At 37.4% G+C, this 17533-nt stretch overlaps 1 protein-coding gene across 21 annotated transcripts in view; it reads left to right on the top strand.

Moving 5' to 3' along the window:
* The window catches only part of LOC147871072 (GATOR complex protein Iml1-like), a 59968-nt gene that overhangs the window by 28004 nt on the left and 14431 nt on the right, over positions 1 to 17533 (top strand). For 10 of the 21 annotated variants that reach the window (XM_087341323.1, XM_087341325.1, XM_087341327.1 and 7 more), the window contains 8 exons: positions 3281 to 3406; positions 4141 to 4214; positions 9026 to 9217; positions 10246 to 10456; positions 10836 to 10944; positions 12687 to 12838; positions 13330 to 13405; positions 15136 to 15929. In XM_087341323.1, coding sequence (XP_087197449.1) covers positions 3281 to 3406; positions 4141 to 4214; positions 9026 to 9217; positions 10246 to 10456; positions 10836 to 10944; positions 12687 to 12706 — 732 coding nt within the window. In that variant the 3' untranslated portion in view covers positions 12707 to 12838; positions 13330 to 13405; positions 15136 to 15929. Of the gene's footprint in view, positions 1 to 3280; positions 3407 to 4140; positions 4215 to 6675; positions 6720 to 9025; positions 9222 to 9810; positions 10156 to 10245; positions 10457 to 10835; positions 10945 to 12686; positions 12839 to 13329; positions 13406 to 15135; positions 15930 to 17533 lie in introns of those variants that run through there. The other 11 variants (XM_087341333.1, XM_087341326.1, XM_087341332.1 and 8 more) reach the window with 11 other exon arrangements.

The raw sequence follows: 17533 nt of genomic DNA, 5'->3' as shown, positions 1-17533 counted from the left end.
ACCAGGTACGAGGACTGACTGACTGACAGAGTGAAACCGCTGCCCTTGTTAAAATTTTAAGGTAGAGCCTGAACTCAGTAGCCTCTTTTATTACACAGTCCATGTATCCTGTGGCCTTATCCAGCATGTATATGCTCTTTAAATTGATGTTATGTCCTGTGTCAAATCTCTGCTCTGCCATGGTTGACTTCTGTGGCTGGCCCATATGTATGCGTCTCATGTGTTCTTTGCATCTGGTTTTGATGGATCTGCCAGTCTTTCCAACATGGACTTCGCTGAATTTGCAGAGGACACAGTATATGCCTGCAATTTTTAGGACCATTTTGCCTTAAACAGGTCCACCCATTGTTGTTCATCTTGACTGGGATGTGGATGGTTATGATGTTGTATTTGGCAAGGAGCCTGCTGATTTTGTGTGAGGCCACTTTGAAATTATATTAATGATACACTTGTCAGCTTCTCAATCTGTATTTGTGGCTTCTGTTTTGTGGCTAGGGTATGCTTGACAGAACAGCTGCTGTGTCCATTTTGTTTAAAGGTTTTCCTTAGGTGGTTGATTTCCTTGTCTAGGCTCTCAGCATCACAAACGGTCCTTACCCAGTGAATGAGCATATTCGGCATAGGCTGCTTCTGTAGCAGATTGTGTTCAGACTTCACATGGAAGTACAGGTCCATATGCATGGGCATCTCACATGTATTTAGAAAGCAAATCTTCAAATTAATCCTGAGGATGAGTTATCTTAACAGGTCATTTTGGATTTCCAGCATTTGGTGGGATAATACCTCAAAAATAAGCCACTTATGCTGCCTCGTATATCCTTTCCAATTCACAGTTGTGATCATCATCATCATCATTACATTTCATAATACACTAAATATTGATACACTATCATTCAGTAATCTACAATTTAAGCAAAATCATGCATACTGATTAAGTAACTTTCTGTTTAGTAATAGAATCCAAATTTTTAACAGCATTAATACTGAAATCCATGATTTGACGTGATCTTGTGCCAGTTCCAAACCTCCCAGTCTCAGAATTTAGCTCCAAAAGATACAGCTTAACTTTCATTTTGTAGGAATAGGGGATTTAAAGACCTATGCTAAGGCGCTGCCAGCCAGACTTTAACTCCATGGTTAATGGTCTAGTGATATGCTGGTGTAACGCATGGTCATCTGGAACATGGATGATGAGAGTTAATGTTATTTTCCCATCTTCTTTCTTCTTGGTCTTCAAGTGGCCACTTTCCAAGAGGTTTTTCTACCAAAACACTACATTTGTTTGTCTCCCCATCGAAACTACACGTCTAGTTCACCTCCTTTATTTTTATACCCTAACAGTGCTAGGTAACCTATAGAAATCAAAGTACACGCAGCATCACAAGTTCCCAGTATCTTTGCACATAACTTAATTGATTGCATGTGTTGACTAGACAAGAAAGAGACACTGATTATAGTAATTATTTTTTCCAGTCTCATTCTAAATAATGAAGGAACATGTGCCAGATTGTATTATTTGTTAATAAACTAAACCATGTCAGTACTTTTTTTTAATAGGAGTCAATAAGGTATGATTGAAAAGGAATATACTATAAAAAATATCGTTAGAGCCACTCTGGATGAACTCGTTAACACTGGATTAATTAGAATCATATAGTATTTCTTAATTTCTTTGTATTGTAATTGGATGCTGCATGCTTTTTTATGACAGATCTTCCCAATTGACTTTTTTTAAGCAAAGGTAGTTTTGAATTCTTCAATCATGAGAAATTAAGTTATTGCGGAATGTCATTCCACTGGTGCTGGGGGAATGCCACCTCAGAGTCTGTACAGAAATTAACTGCAGGTACTATCCATACAGTTAAACTCACTGCTTCTCAGCCAGCAGCAGCCAGTCAGCAAGACAATATCTTATTTCCGATTTCATTTAGCATGTGAAGGGAAGAGAAGTGTAGGAAGACCATTGAACAGATGGCATGAAACTGTAACAGGCCTGGTGCATAATAGGTTTTATTTAGGTTATCATCTTAATTGAAGATATTTCAAGTTAAATAATTGTTATAACAAGGTATGTTGGTGGAATGATAGATTTTTTTTCTCTTTGGGTGGAGGTCATTTTAAATGTGTAACAGTCAGGTGGAGGATCTTCTTCCAACATATCTTATTAATTAAATGAATACCAGCTATTTATTGAAACGAATTGAAAGCAAGGTAACATTTTTAAGATTTATGATAAAATCCTTTGAAAATTTCAGTCATATATTCTAGTAAGAAAAGAAAAAAAATCTCTTTTTTTTAGTGGTAACTAATTAGTCTATAACTGTTTTCATAATCATGCACCAGAGTGGTTATTTGTTTGAAGAATTGGCATAATGATTGTCTTTCTTCGACAGAAGCATAAGTAAACACATGATTGTTTGCTTCCTCTTATGAACCAAGAAATATTTTATTGCATTTTATTTCTGGCTATATGGTAACACTCTGCCATTTACATTCCATTGTTACATTCTTTGCACAAGGTGCATTAATTTAATACATAATGGAGAAGTTGTGTGTGTCTGTGTTCATATTTGATCCTTAAAACTTTTAACAGATTACAATGAAATTTGGTATTGAGGGGTGTGAATGAAGCATTTCAGGATGAATTTAGTTTTTTCCCATATATATATCTGTCTGTATTGAATATCTTCTTACATAAAGCTCAAATAGAAGTTGATCAAATTTCTCTAAAACACATTGATGTTGGACTACTGTGTCGTAATACCATGTGGACGTGTAGGTAGATCAGTGTTTTTGAGGAACATACTACCTCCATCTTCAGTTTACAAAAATTAGCATGTGACATCAGAGATATGATATAAATCTTGTTAAGATCTGTAAAATTTGCCTGGAATTTTTTGATATTGTGGTATTTAATAGAATATAAGGACATACTTTCTGCCTCTGTGCAGTCAAATACCTGTACTATTAATTAGGTTTGCCAGCAATAAAATGTATGTCTCCATGCTATTATAATGTATTGTTCTGATGATTACCTCTGCTAGCAGAATACGTGTCCACAATGAATAAACATAAAGATTCTGGTTTCAAAATTGCAAAGAATGCGTTTGTTTGTGTTCAAGTCTTGCTGCATATAGATTTCAGTTTTGGTTATGTAGCTTATAGGCTAAAATATTAAGGCATTGACTGGGAAGATTTGTTGTCATTGTTTTAGAATATACAGTAGATCTGAGTTGCTTGTCTGTCTTCTTTGCTTGCCAACTGCATGCCTATGTTACAGAGCCCTGGCTTTTCAACAGGAAGCAAGGGCCGACAAAAGTTGATACATCGTCGCCATAGCTCCAGTTTGACTTTCCTCTCCCACAGTAACAGCTCATCAACAAGTAACCCATCGAATAATTCACAGGTACATTTCCATTCCTGACCTGTCATCCCATCCATAAACTAATAAAACTTATTAGGATTTTGTATATTCCATTATGATAAATCATACAAGAACATGGTGTATTCTGTTGTAACTAATCAAAAGTGTAATACTTAATATAATATACAAGCTTCAGATATGAATCTGTTTAAATGCAGAGCAGTAATATTTTTTTTATGAGTTACAACATTACCTTAGCTGTGAATGTTTCTATTTTCATTGGGCTTCATATTGCTGCAAGTACTTACACCGTTTTAAGCATTTATATTAGAACATTATTTCCAAAATGTTCTATACATTGAGCTCTTTTGTACTAATATAATATTTATGAGGCCCCAACCAAATAAAGAAAGATGTAGGACAAAGCTGTTTTTAAGCTTGCAGACAGGACAAAGAACGGTAATTAATCTTTGTTGTATGGGCATAGGGAATTTAAATCCCTATGTTACAGGACAACCAGCTTAGCTCTGGATGTAACAGAAAACTACAAAAAATTTTCAGTCAGGATAGTCGGTATCCAAGCCAAGATTCTAATCCAGGTCCTTCCTAATATAAAGTTATTTGCTAACCTTTTGACCATGATGTTCAAGTGATTTATGTTCTTCTGTCAGCGTAAGAGACCATGTTTCCCAACTCACTGTATGTGATGTGCATAACTTATAAACTGTTAACGTGCATACACTCTTGTCAAGAGTCATCTTTTTCCTTGGTTTCAGACAAGTGTTGTTGGCAATTCTCCATTCAGAGAAAGATTGGGCAGCAACCGTGTTGTCGACAAGCCACGTCCGAGGTTTGTTGCAGATGGGTTTCTTTTTGTTTGCACACACTTGATTTAATATCTATTCCAGCTTTCTTCAAGTGCAAAATTGTAATATTCATCAACTTGTGTTTATTCCTCCAGCAGCATGGTGAAGGCATTACTTATAGACAGTAGATTATGGATTGTGTTATGAGTAAGATTTGTGGGTAGGTAAAGATAAAATCTGTTTCAGCTTGGCAGCTTTCCTCATCAACATGGTGAAGGCTTAATGTTGGCTGATTGTTTGTAGGCTTTACAAATTAATTGTACAGAAATGTCTTTATTTTCTAATAATAACATTTTCAGTATCTTGTACCATAAAGTATCTCTGAAGTTATTCTATGAAAATAGGAATATATTCTATTGTACAAGGTCTTTTTTAAACAATTGTTAATCAGATGACTGAGAAATACCTTAAATTTATAACTGTCATCATCAGAGTGCACAATTGGATCTAATCTTGGACCATTTCAGTATTTTCTTTATATTTGCGCCTACATCTCCTAAATGTTGCCTACCTTTGAGGTTTTACATCTAAATGGTGTATACATTTTGTGTTTCCCCCATATATGATTCATGTCACGTCTTCATGTATTTAATAACCCTAAAAATATTAAGTGGATAGTGAAACCTTTTAGTGTGTAATTTTCTGCATTTTCCTGTTATGTCGTCTCTTCTAGATGCAGAAATTCTCCATGACCATCTATTCTTGGATTCTTTTGATCTGTGTTCTTTCCTCCAAAGGAGAAACCATGTTTCGGATCTATATGAAACAGTAATTGGAATTGTAGTTCTATGTAGTGATATTTTTGTTCTGGGCTTTTAGGAAGGAGGAGGGAAGATATTGTAATTAGTATATTTTCTGGCATGAAAGATGCATTCTTTCTCCTCAGTATATCAGGAATATTTAATTCTGAAATCATGGTGTGTAATACACTAGTAAATATGATGCTAGGATCTTTGCATTGAAATGTTATGTCTTATCTGTGAAATGTTTACACTATGTTGACAGTCTTACTTTAAACTCCAGAACCTATAAATTGACACAACTGACAGACTGTATGCACTATTGTCAGTCTTTCACTAAACTACACTGTCTCACTCAGTTACACTCTTACCTTCTGCTTTGGCTATAATAGATACCAAGTGTGAACTATAGTTTGCTAGGACATCTGCTGGTTGTACATACAAACAGTTCAAATGCAGAATAGTACTTTACATATAGACATGTGTACATACATTTTACTTTTACATGTCTGAACAATAATTTACCAGCTACAGAGAATATTTAGTGTTGAACGAAGAAAGTGGTTTTTGTCTCCTTTTCATTTTTATGGCACTCACAGAATTGTTTATTTTAAACATATCACAAAATTAATATTGGCTACAGATTTTTCAGATTTCCAGCTTTATAGTTTTCTTGTGTAATGTATATTCCTGTTTTTGTTGTGTAACTTCATGAATGCTATTAATATGGTTTTGTGTTTCATGTGCTTGTTTTAATGAGATAGACCTGGGTACTGACCCCATACTGGAATGCTGCAAATTGTGTTCTCTCTTGGGGACAGATCCTTATTCTTCTGAGAATGATCTCGCTAGATTCTATGTAGGCAAGAGTAGGCTCCAACAAGAATGCAAGCATCTTCTTTCTTGAGTTTATTATATTTTCTTGTAAGACAGTTTAACAAATTCAGACCCATCTGGAAATTTATTAGATGGCCCTTGCAACATGGACATTTTGTTCAATGCACAGTTTATTTCAACCATATTTTTGATTGCTTTAAAATAACAGTATTTAAATGTTGCTTGAATTGTTCTCTATAAACATTTTATTGTGATGTAATCTACAAAAGCATTTCTTAACCCTGAATGTGGGAATTTAACCTTTATCATACAGAGATGGGAGATTTAAACCCATGTACTATGACACTGTCAGCCTGATGAGCAGTTTACAATATGCTAGTGTAACACAGCTCATTTGCACATAAACCACAATACACAGTTGTTAAAGGTTAATAGAGGTGAAGTTACATTAGCCTATAGCTTAATAGAGATTCATATGCTGCACTTTTGCTTGTCATTTAAATTTCACTTAAATTGCATAAATTGAAAGGTAGTTAGGAAAAGAATTTATTAAGCTAAAGTTTAGAAGTTTTCAGCCATTGGTTTGAATCTGTTTATGCTTTTTGGTGTGACTCGGTATGGGATGTCATGATGCACAGTTTGAGGTACACTGGCATAAAATTATTTTTATTTTGATGTTGGTGTGGGAATGCAGTTTAAACTGTAATGCTGCCTTTGTGAATAATCATGTACAGATTCAAAATATGTCATTGAATTTTTGTGCTCTTGTTTTATGGCCATTTCACCTTGGTATGGAGTTATGTGTATGTTTGATGTTTGATCAAAATTGCTGCCTCTTTTGTTTCTCACTGTATCCTCTTTCTGCTAGGAGAAGCATGGTTCTAATCGCATGGCTGAACGACATACCACCAGGTCAGTATCATTGTGTCCATCATTTTAATAGCATTGCGCTTCTGTTTTCTGACACATAAGACACATTTTACCATCTGCTTGAATATACATATGTAACACAGTAGTACAGACTCATCTGTGCAAAGTTACAGTTACCTACCTCAGCATAGTCCAGCTGATGGCCTGCGGGCCACTTCCAGCCCAAAACCACTTGTGAATTGTGTCAGATACAAGCTGTTGGAGAAAAAAATTTAAAATAATGTGTAACTCTATAGTAATTTTTTTACATTTCAATAAAACTTACATTTGAGCATGTAATTTGTAATTTATGAATAAATATTCTCATCAACAACGAAAACTGGCTATTAGTTTAAGAAATGTGCCAGGAAGGGTTTATTGGCCCTTGATCCAACAGGAAAGCTATTCTTAGCCCAAGAGAAGAAAGAGGTTGTACTACCATGACTTGGCTGATGAAGAAATTCATTATAGTTTTTACAAAAGCCCTCCACTGCTCAATAACCTGAGCTAGATCAATCCAGTCCACATCTTAATACCTAATTTCTGTGCTTACGTCTCTTAAGTGGTCTTTTTCCTTTGTGGTTTACCAACCAAAATGTTTAATGTACTGTATTTCTCATTTTACCCATACTACATTTCCAGGCTCATCTTTTCTTTCTTGATTTAACCACTGTAAGTGTTCAAATGATACATTTAATAACTTGGGAGACTCAGCTTTGAGAAAAGGATAATTTTGAGATGGATCTTATGGGTGCAGGATATGAAGATTTGAACTGAATTCTGTTCTTTGGTGATTGAATCAAGAGGCATGCATGGAAATCCACTTTTAGTTCCAAAACTTGCAGGGAATTTCTTTACAAGCTGAGTAACTGTAACTTTTCCATAAAACCATGTACCCCAGACTGAGTGAGAGAGAGATGTTATCAGAGTAAGTTGCTAGTTTTATTAATATGGCATATTTTTGAAGTATTCAGACTCTCAGTTTGAAAATTCTGTACATATACATAGGTCTTGTAATAATTTGACGTGTTTTGTATAACAGAAAATATGTTAATAGCTAAAAGAATGGGACTGTAATTTATAATTTTATCTTCTGTATTTTAATATTAAAACATCAAAACACATTGGGGCATGAATAAGATGGAGTATTGCATGTTTATACAATTCTGCAATTTCTTATATGTATTAACCTGATCCCCGCTATTGTATGCGCTAAAAGTGTTTAATGCCATGTGTTGAGTGAAAATTAAAAAAAATAGGCATATTGTTCTACAGTATTCTATTCTCACAAGTTAAGAGAACTTCAAAGTGTGTTTACTGCATTGTCTCGTGTTTGTAAGTGAAGAGTTTTTGTCTTGTATGTTTATTACAAGAAGCCAAACCCATACAAAAGTTTTTGAAAGATTCTGTTGTCGCTGTAACTCAAACCACTTCCATGCGCATGGCTTACTCATCGCCCTGATGATGGAGGCAGCAAGGACCTCTGAAATGTTGGTAAATGCACAGTTTAGGCTTTTTGAAATGAGTGATGTTGAAATTTTGAATTATTCAGTGTTTTGGCAAACATTGTAGTTGCCATCTTCAGGATGAGTACATAATGGTTGGGTATTTTTGGAAGCCTTATAAGTGCATGTAGTAGGTAGGGAGTTGGGTTTGGTGGATTGGAAGAGTGCTTCACCAGTCAGCACAAGAGACAATAGTAGAGAATTGAGATACTTATGTTTAAACATTGCCTTTGCATATATAAATTGATGTATGAGGTACATTGTAAAAGTAAGTTTGATTTTACTGTAAAGGAATGCTACTGAGAACAGAGTGCACAGTTTGTTCATTTTCCTAAATAGTTTCCTTGCTCTGTACGTAACTGCCACGTGTCCAATTTTAGAAGTGTTTTAGGAAGTCTTTAGTAGTTTATTTGCAACAGTGGTAATTCATTTTTCATGTTAAGTTTTTGACTGATACTCTCTCAAGGTACATCTCTAGTCTTCCATATTTGGGTATAGCCAGAAGTTAGACAGGCCCAAGACATGTGTGCAGAAGAGAAGAAACTTGAGAATTTCATGCCAATACATTCTTCAGAAGTAGCATTTATAGTGAAATTACAACTGTTAAATGTGAAATATTACAGTTACAGCTTACAGTTGAGGTAATTGAGTTTTGTGCTAAGAAAAACATAAGAGAGAGCTTTTGTAACACCTAGCAAGTGTAACTTACTTTTAGAATGCATCTCATATGTATGTCAGATATACAGATAGAGTTATAACCGTTTACAATTCATTCAGTTGTATTTATTGTAATTGATGCATTAGGTCACGTTCTAAAGTCATGGAGCGAGTGAAGGCAGAAGTAAGTAGCAGTGGTCGCATCTCTCCTGCCAGCGAGGCAGCTTTGGGAGACAAGATTTCAGGTCAACAGCCAGTGTCTCCTGAACAGCAACAACAACAACAGCAGCAGCAGCAAACAACTGACTCCCCACATCATCAGGACCCCACAGATGATAGGCAAGTCATCATATATAGCCATTGAGTTGATAATACTCCTGCTCTTTTTTCAGTTTTTCATTCCTCCCCCCATTGCTTCTTACAGACAAATGCTGGAATGGGACCTTAAGATGGTCTATAATCTGGAAAACAGGTTCTGGGCACTGCGTAAAATGCTGAAATATAAAATAAACAGTAAAGTTTGTATGCAGTATAACAGGTACAGAAATAGCAAGAGACTATAAAAATTGTGATTTTGCTAATAAATTTGTTTTATCAGTAGCTTTTATGGTAGGTAGCCCAGTGGTGTTCAGGCCTAACAAGGGGGATGATGCTCTGTGGGGCATAACCACTGGAGCAGCAAGTGCAGGGGCAGGGTCCCATGGAACAAAAATGCAAGGGAAAGGCCAGCTTTGTAATGTTGCCAATGTCAACCCCAGTTTCAAGCAAGATTGAGGATGTTTTAGAACTGGAAATTTGTGCAGTAGGAATGAAACTTTTACCTTTGGCAACCTTTTGATTGCTTGTGTATAATACCGGTAATCATACAACATCTACCTCTTTAAAGACTGATTAATAAATAAGATAATAAAATGGTTTGTACATGTTTGAAGAATGACAGAAGAGAGAATTATAAAGGAGGTACTGAACATGAAACTAGAAGGAAGATGTCCAAGAGGGAGATTGAGAACAAGATCAAGATGTGGACAACAGATTAGGAAAGATGTCACACAAAAAGAAGGGAACAGCATGATGGAAAGTGAGGATTAGAAGTTATGCAAATATAGAGATGAGGAGGCTTGGTTGCTACACAACCTGCATAAAAAGTGGGAACTTCTTTGAAAAAAAGGAGGTGATTATTTCCATACCAACAACGACTGGATAATTTTGACCCTGTATCATGCCCTGAATTTCTGCTGTGATGGTGGGATGATGATGTGTAATGGTAAATAATAGGTTCTGTAATAGTAGTGTCCTGTGAACAGTTGAAGACGTGATTGATTATTCTGTACTAAATAATTAATGAAATTTTGAAACTGTTATTTCAGTCAGAGTCATTTTGACATCCATCGACTGAAGAGCACAGCAACAATATTAGAAATTATTGAAGCTATGCGAAACACAGCGTCAGGTGTTGGTTTTCTAACTCATCATCCCAGCTTGCCAAGCTATACATTTGTGAGTGCAGATGCTGTGCAGTGGTTGATATGTCATGTGGAAGGAGTACTGCATGAAGAGAGGGCTGTTAATATTATGGAGGTCAGTGTTTGTTTAAATCAGAACTCTTTGTTCTTTGTATATTTCATAGTGGTGCCATCTCTTAACATCAGCATGCATGTGTGTGTGGGTGAGGGAGTGTACTCATGTGCAATACAAAACTGACTGATAAAAATCTGAACCCCGAATTCCATCTGCAAGATTGAAAAATAAAAAGCTTACCAAACTTGCATCACGAGCTCAGTTGGTTCACTGGGACATACTTTCATCCATCTTCACTTTAATGGCTGAAATTTTTTAAACCACATTGTGTTTCTTCTACAGTTTTTTTTTATTTTCAAAAGTATGTGCTTTTATCGTGTTGTGATTTGGGAGCTTTGCAGCTACGGTTGAATATATTGATCTGTCATCAACTTTTCAGCAAATGCTGAAGGAACACATGATATGCCATGCATCAGGTGATTTCTCCCATCCATTTATTGTGGGCTTCCACTTATACCACATAGTTCAGCAAGAGAAATATCAGAAAGGTTAGTATTCTTTAATTTAATTATGATTTCTGGCTTCATAAACTTGACTTTCCACTTTGTAAAACAATGTCACTGAAGCTTTTGCTTGGAGGAATACATGTATAGGCTCAGTATTTCTTTAATTTTATGTCCAACTATAAATTTTTTTGACTTTAAAAAAACTTGCATTAAATTATTTGTTGTTTATGTGCCAACCTTGAGTTTATTTTATTAGATTCTCTTTGTTTGCATTGTGCAAAACAAAGAACGCATTACTGGGAAATGGGAGTTATTATTGTTCATCCATTTGCATGTTCCACTTTATACTGTTTTATGAAACCATATTAAATCTGGTGCAGGATGTATCTTGCAGTAAGTTGTCATTTAGCAGCTAAGAATCTGTTTTCCCCAGTTCTTCCAGGCAAATTCTGGGATAGTAGCTTAAAACAGGCCATAATGGGTTCCACATTTTTTCCATTTTGTTATTCACAGCAATCTGATGCTGCATAGCCAATGCAGCTGAAAAACCATAATTAAATAAACCAAGAACCACAAATATGTGAATATTTTTGCCTTATGAAATTTACACCAAATTGATAAGTGGTTAAAATAAAAATTACAAGTCTCAGCATGGTATGTTTTATATTATGTACATTTATTGGTTAATTTTTGTGAAGATAAATTCTTGAGAAGTGTAATGAGTCAAGTTTTTCATTTTAACAAAGGAAATTCTATTGGATGCTGTAAGCATCGTGCTCCTTCCCACTCATGTTAAACCTGTTAAATCCAGAATCCTTGTTCAGAAGCTAATAATCAGTCTGGTACAAAAGTCCCTACTTAGTGTGGTACTCAAAGTATAATTACCATCTTTACAAGAACCCACCATTGGCTCTATCCTGATCCAGATGGATCCAGTCCATAACCTCCCATTCTAAGATAACATTTTAATGTTTCCTCTGTTGGTGGCTGGGTGGCCCATGTTGTGTTTTCCCTTCAGGTCTACATACTAAAATTTTGTCTGTATTTCTCATGTCTCATGTACAGTGAAACCTCTATCCATCGTTCCCCGAACTATCGTTTTCCCAGATGCATCGTCCGTTTTGTTCGGTCCCGGATACATCCCATATAAAATAATGTTACATTTTCCCGCATCTATCGTTTTCCCGCATTCATCGTTTTTATTTCCCACCCCCGCCAAAAACGATGCATCGAGGTTTCACTGTATACATAAACCTCAGAATTTTAAATAAGAATACAAAACCACTTTAAATATAGATTATAGAAATACATAAATCTTAAGAAATTTCAGCAGAGGTGAAATAATCTGCAGAATGGAAAGAGTGAGTGAAGAGGTGACCTCTCAATGCACGCTTGAACACCTTTAAATCATTTAGAGTTTTAATTGTTGGTGGAAGATTATTAAATAACTTGATACCTGTATAGTACGTTCCTTTTTGACGTTTATTAGGGTTAGCATAGATTATACAAAAATTATATGCTTGTAGTTAATTTTTATTTCAGTGTTGCTGAGATTTGTCAAATTTGTTTTTTACATACAAAATAAAAGTCTAGGTGTCCATGAAACCCAAAGGTTCTGGAAATAAATATGACATGCGCCCTGATGTGGAGAAAAGGTGTTTAGAGTATTACAGTAAGTGCAGTACGTGAAAGTATTATAACAATGCCGCATGGAAGTTACTGTAACTAAAACATTTCACTTTCCTTAGTCGTTATAACTTGAAACTGTTGCTTGTGTTTTCCAGGTCGTGGAGACAGCATCTAGTGCTCTGAAGTCAAGCACGACGGATCCGTTCTACCGTCGTCAGTGCTGGGAAGTAATTTGCTGTTTCTTGGTGGCATCCCTGAATTTTAATGATGATGAGAATAGAGTGCAGCAGCTTTTCTCCTGTCCAAGGTATATAAGAGCAGTTGGAGGCAGAAGAATATTGTCAAACTAACCTCATTCTTGATATTAAAATAGTGTACAAAATAAAAGATGTTTTTCCAGCCTGATGGTACTAACATGACATAACAGATTGTTAATCACTGGCTTTTCAACGCAGAATTGTAAGCGAGTCCCAAGGCAGTCCATGAGGCACTGTTATAGACTTTTCTCTGAGCACCCAGAACTCATTATTTACTGGTACAGTGAGCCCGTTAGAGGCTGTATCACAATTAGTTTGGGTTTAGTATCCTGCCAGTACCAGGAGGCTTCTACAAGTAATGTATTTCTTTGTCATATCATAAACCCAGATTTCCCATTTGCTCTGTGCCCCGTACATCAGTTGCTGATTTAGGAAGCAGCTACTGCATTGGCCACTGTTGTGACCAACATTTTGTACACTGAACATTAGGATGCGAGTGTAATTATCTGTACTCATTGTGATTGATGATCCACATGTGGAGATCTCCGCAGTCCATGGGATTCCCTACAGATTGCAGGACAAGCAAGCCAGAGCCACTCACCAGACGTCAGTCACAGGCAAGTTCATCTATTTGAGTAAATTGTTTAATAAACTTCTTTTCTGAATTATAATGCCATTATTGAAAGAAGAAGACCTTTTTTTCCTGAAAAGTAGTAAATGGTTTTAATGAAATAAAGAACTTGTCTATTTCTTCTATTGAGACTAAAAAGAAACAATGAAGAACGTGATTTTTCTTTGCCAGTGTAAGGAACCACATTTTGAGGCTGACCTCCACATAGTTCTATACGAGGTGCGATCAGAAAGTTTCAGGCTGTGTCAATAGAGGGTGAACCGGATGTAGTACGAGCTTCTGCCTTTAGGGGGTGCGGCCTACATTCATAGTGAATCAGTGTGCCAGCCGGCATCATCGAATTAGCATTTGTTTCTTAGTTACGGGCGTATTGGTAGTGCATTACACCGACCCTCCTGCGATTTCGGAATGGCGTGTGCATCAAATTTTGCCAAAGACTCGCCAGAACGGCTACGGAAACCTATGAAATGCTAAAGCAAGCATTTGGGGAGTCCACAATGGGTCGTGCACAAACTTTTGTGTGGCATTCACGTTTTAAAAATGGCCGAACCTCTGTCGATGATGACGAGCGTTCTGGACGACCATCTTCGAGCACAACGCCCGAAAATGTTACGAAGATTCGGCAGGCCATTCACGAAGATCGACGTTGTACCATCAACGACTTGTGCGACATTGTTAGGATAGGCTATGGGACCTGTCAGCTGATTCTAAAGGAAGAACTCCACATGCGACGCATCCTGTCTGAGGACCAGAAGCAGAATCGACTTCTCGTTTGTCAGGAGCTCAAAGATCTTGCAAGAACCGACCCCAACTTCCTTTCTAAGCTCCGTGTGACTTCTTCCTCTTCCCAAAGATGAAAATTCAGCTAAAGGGAAGGAGATTTGAGACGATAGAAGAGATTCGGGCAGAATCGCAGATGGTGCTTGACAGGCTGACAAAGAAAGATTTCCAGGGATGCTTCCAGGCTTGGCAGCGGCGCTGGGATCGTTGTGTTCACTCCCAGGGGAACTACTTCGAGGGTGATGGATGAATTTAATACCTGAGATAAGTGTACGGGTTTTTATAGGCGCAGTCTAGAAACTTTCTGATCGCACATCGTAATTGAGAATGCATGGAGTTTACCTCCATGCTCCCACTGCCTCATGGCATTGCGCTTAGTCACAAGGATAACTTCAGCTGATATAGCGAACCATTAAATGTTTAAAAATCGTAATCGGTGTTGGTTTTCTGTAAGTCCAAGTGGTGTTAGAACCCAAAGACGACTGTGAGAACCTGAAATCTCTCTTTAAACCATATTTAGTACGTGAACTGGTTGAAAGCGTCTGACGTACTTATTTCTGCTTCATATCTGGAAAAACCAGTAAGGCCTGTTGTGTAAGTTGGTAGGAGTGTTTGTTGCTGCAGCCATGAAAGAGTTATGACGGTGTTCCTTGTTTGTCACTACACAATGGTGGCGATATCACAGGAAGCTGGTGAGTTCAGTTTTATAAATTTAGATTGTTCAACATTGAAACAATTTATATTACTGACGGTGAAGTTTCCACCTTTGCTTCCAGAAGGCATTATAAAGTGGCATTACTAATGGTGATATGGAAAATAAATCTAATTGATACGGCTACCTCTTGCCCCTTGTCGGTTGAATTCACCTTAGTAGTAGAAGTGCTACAGATGTTGGCTGTGTTGTAGTGGCTTGCCATTTCTTAATCTTTCATTTAGGTCCTTTCTTCATGACATCAAAACAGGCGAACCTGAAGGGCATGGACCGACTGGTGTTTATAGACTCCCTTGCTGTCATAATGGGGCACGAGGAGAGGGAGCCGTGTAAGCCGGGACACCTGGCACTTGTTCCTATCTTGGAGACAGCGATCAACATCCTCGGCTCCAGACAGACGGCAAGCGAACTGTTCATTAAATATCCACTGAATCAGTGGCAACGGAAGTTGCGTGGGTCTGACGTGATGTGTGTGAGTTGTAGAGTTTGTAGTTGCAGTATTATGACGTGTGGAATAATGGCCCACTTGGCGAATGTTTTAAATTTGCTGGGGGGGACGAAAGAAAGGTTGCAATATGAATCTGTAAGCGAGGGAGTTCAGATTTTGTCAGGTCGCTGGTCGTGACCCATATTTAAAGTTAACTTGTGAATGGGTTTGTAATGAACATGACAAAATTTGTCTTCTGAAAATGGAAGGTGCTTGTTCATTGGCTAAGGTGGGAGTGTTAACTGCTTGGTGAAGTAAAACTGTGTGTTCTTTGAAGAGTGTGATGTCTTGATTTCTTGAATGTGAATGTATTTTCTCTTTGTGGGAGTAGCAGATTACGAGAAACAGAATGATCCTTCAGATTCTACTGAGCACCACGTGACCTGCGTACTGCTAGCCAGAGAAGCGTTGAAGTACGTGCGGCAACAGTTGGCAGACCGACTTGATGTCAGAAGATTAAACCTGCTGGGACAAAGAAGGAACCTCGAATCCGCAAGAGACTGATATCGGTCTGAACCAGGCATTCGTTGTGTGAGTACATGAGCATTAGAATGTATTTGATGTGGTTGTCGTGTGAGAGAGATGAGTCTGTCCAATTTTATTAGGTACTTTAGATGTTGTGAACTTAAATGTGAGATTTGATATGTTGAAAGACATAAATGTGGTGAGGGATTGGCATTATTGCAGTATCTGTGGTACGCTGGAGGCATTCATGATTCTCTAGTGAATATATTGTTCATAGGACACCAAAATTGGAGGTTAGGTGTAGCTTGTAGACGAGGGTGGTGACTATTTGTGATAAGGTTTTGTTACATGTGAGATGTGCACAGTGAGCGGAGCTGCCGGGATATTTTCTGTTCTTGTGCTTAAGTTTAGAGTTTGCTGTGTTGAGCAAGGGGATCGGTTACAAAACTTGTAAGTTTGTGGTGTGGTGTTCGTTATGAATTTGGATTTGCTTGCAAAAATGGAGATGACTGTCAGAGGTTCCATTTATTCGAGACTTAACCATAAGTTGAGAGTTGTCAGGTGTCAGTCTCATGGACATGTGATGAGGCTCAGTATTACTTCTGGTATATTTCATGGTTGGGGGTGGGGATGGGATTTGCATTAGGATCGAGGAGTGGTGTGGTTGGTTGGAACCAAGTATAGAAAGGCAGTGCCACTTATGTGGGTCACAATGTACCAGTGCTGGTGTTGTCAGGATTGTTATATTATGTGTGTAAAATGGTTGTGAAGAGTTCTTGGCTTAGGAAAGACTAATTTGTTAGTCTTGTCAGTCAGATTGTTTATAGGAAGAATGTAGAGTTATTGACCATTTAGTTTGGTTAAAGATTGTTGACCTGGAAATGAAATGATATATGATGTCTGTTTGGTGTTCGTTGACCACCTTGGCTGCTCCCTCATAAATATATTTTTACATAACCCCTCCTTCCTCTCATCTTGGGCTCCCATATCGCACCCACGAAACCCTCAGTTATTTTTTTTAGAGGGCAGAAATCAGGAAGGAAATGCATACAATACGAAACCCGTGTCTCCCCTCCTTTCATTTCTAAAACGTATTACTACTGTAAGAATCTGTGCTGAAATGGAAGGGAGAGGACTTTAAGTGGTACAGCTCTTTTGCAGGATGTTTGTTAAAATATTAGATGTTCGAGCCGTCTGTGAGTGAAGATTCCTTTGCGTATGATTCTTGGAGGCAGAACGTAGCTTTGTTTGTTGCACGTTTTATTGATCTTGTTATTGGGTAGTCAATCAACATACGATGACGATGTTGAAGGGGTCCCGGGATCTTAATAAACATTGTGACCACAATCAGAAATTCTCATGTAGACATGCTGGCAATTCAGTAATCAGCGTGCACTAAAACTCATCTCGTAAAACTGTTTATTGACGTAATGTCAGATGCAAAATATTGTTTTGTAGAATTGCTTTCTTTATTTTGTTGTGTTTCTACTTGTTAAAGTTGTTACATTGAGAGTGCTGCTGCTGGTGTCATGGAGAGATGTTTCCTCAAAGTAAGAAATTTTTGGTGGCTCTCCTTTACTTAGTGGGGAATCCCCATGTCCACAGTACAGAGTGTCTAAGTATTTGCGACCGGGTTGGTGGCCCCAGCACCCTGCCAGTTTCTTTGGCAC

The sequence above is a fragment of the Zootermopsis nevadensis genome, unplaced genomic scaffold (genome assembly GCF_977971745.1).
Source record: "Zootermopsis nevadensis isolate Lab colony 2312 unplaced genomic scaffold, Znev_1.0 Znev_ptg000068l, whole genome shotgun sequence".
Lineage (NCBI taxonomy): Eukaryota > Metazoa > Arthropoda > Insecta > Blattodea > Termopsidae > Zootermopsis > Zootermopsis nevadensis.
The sequence above is the reverse complement of the archived record's forward strand: the minus strand, read 5'-3'. Positions and strand labels throughout refer to the sequence as shown.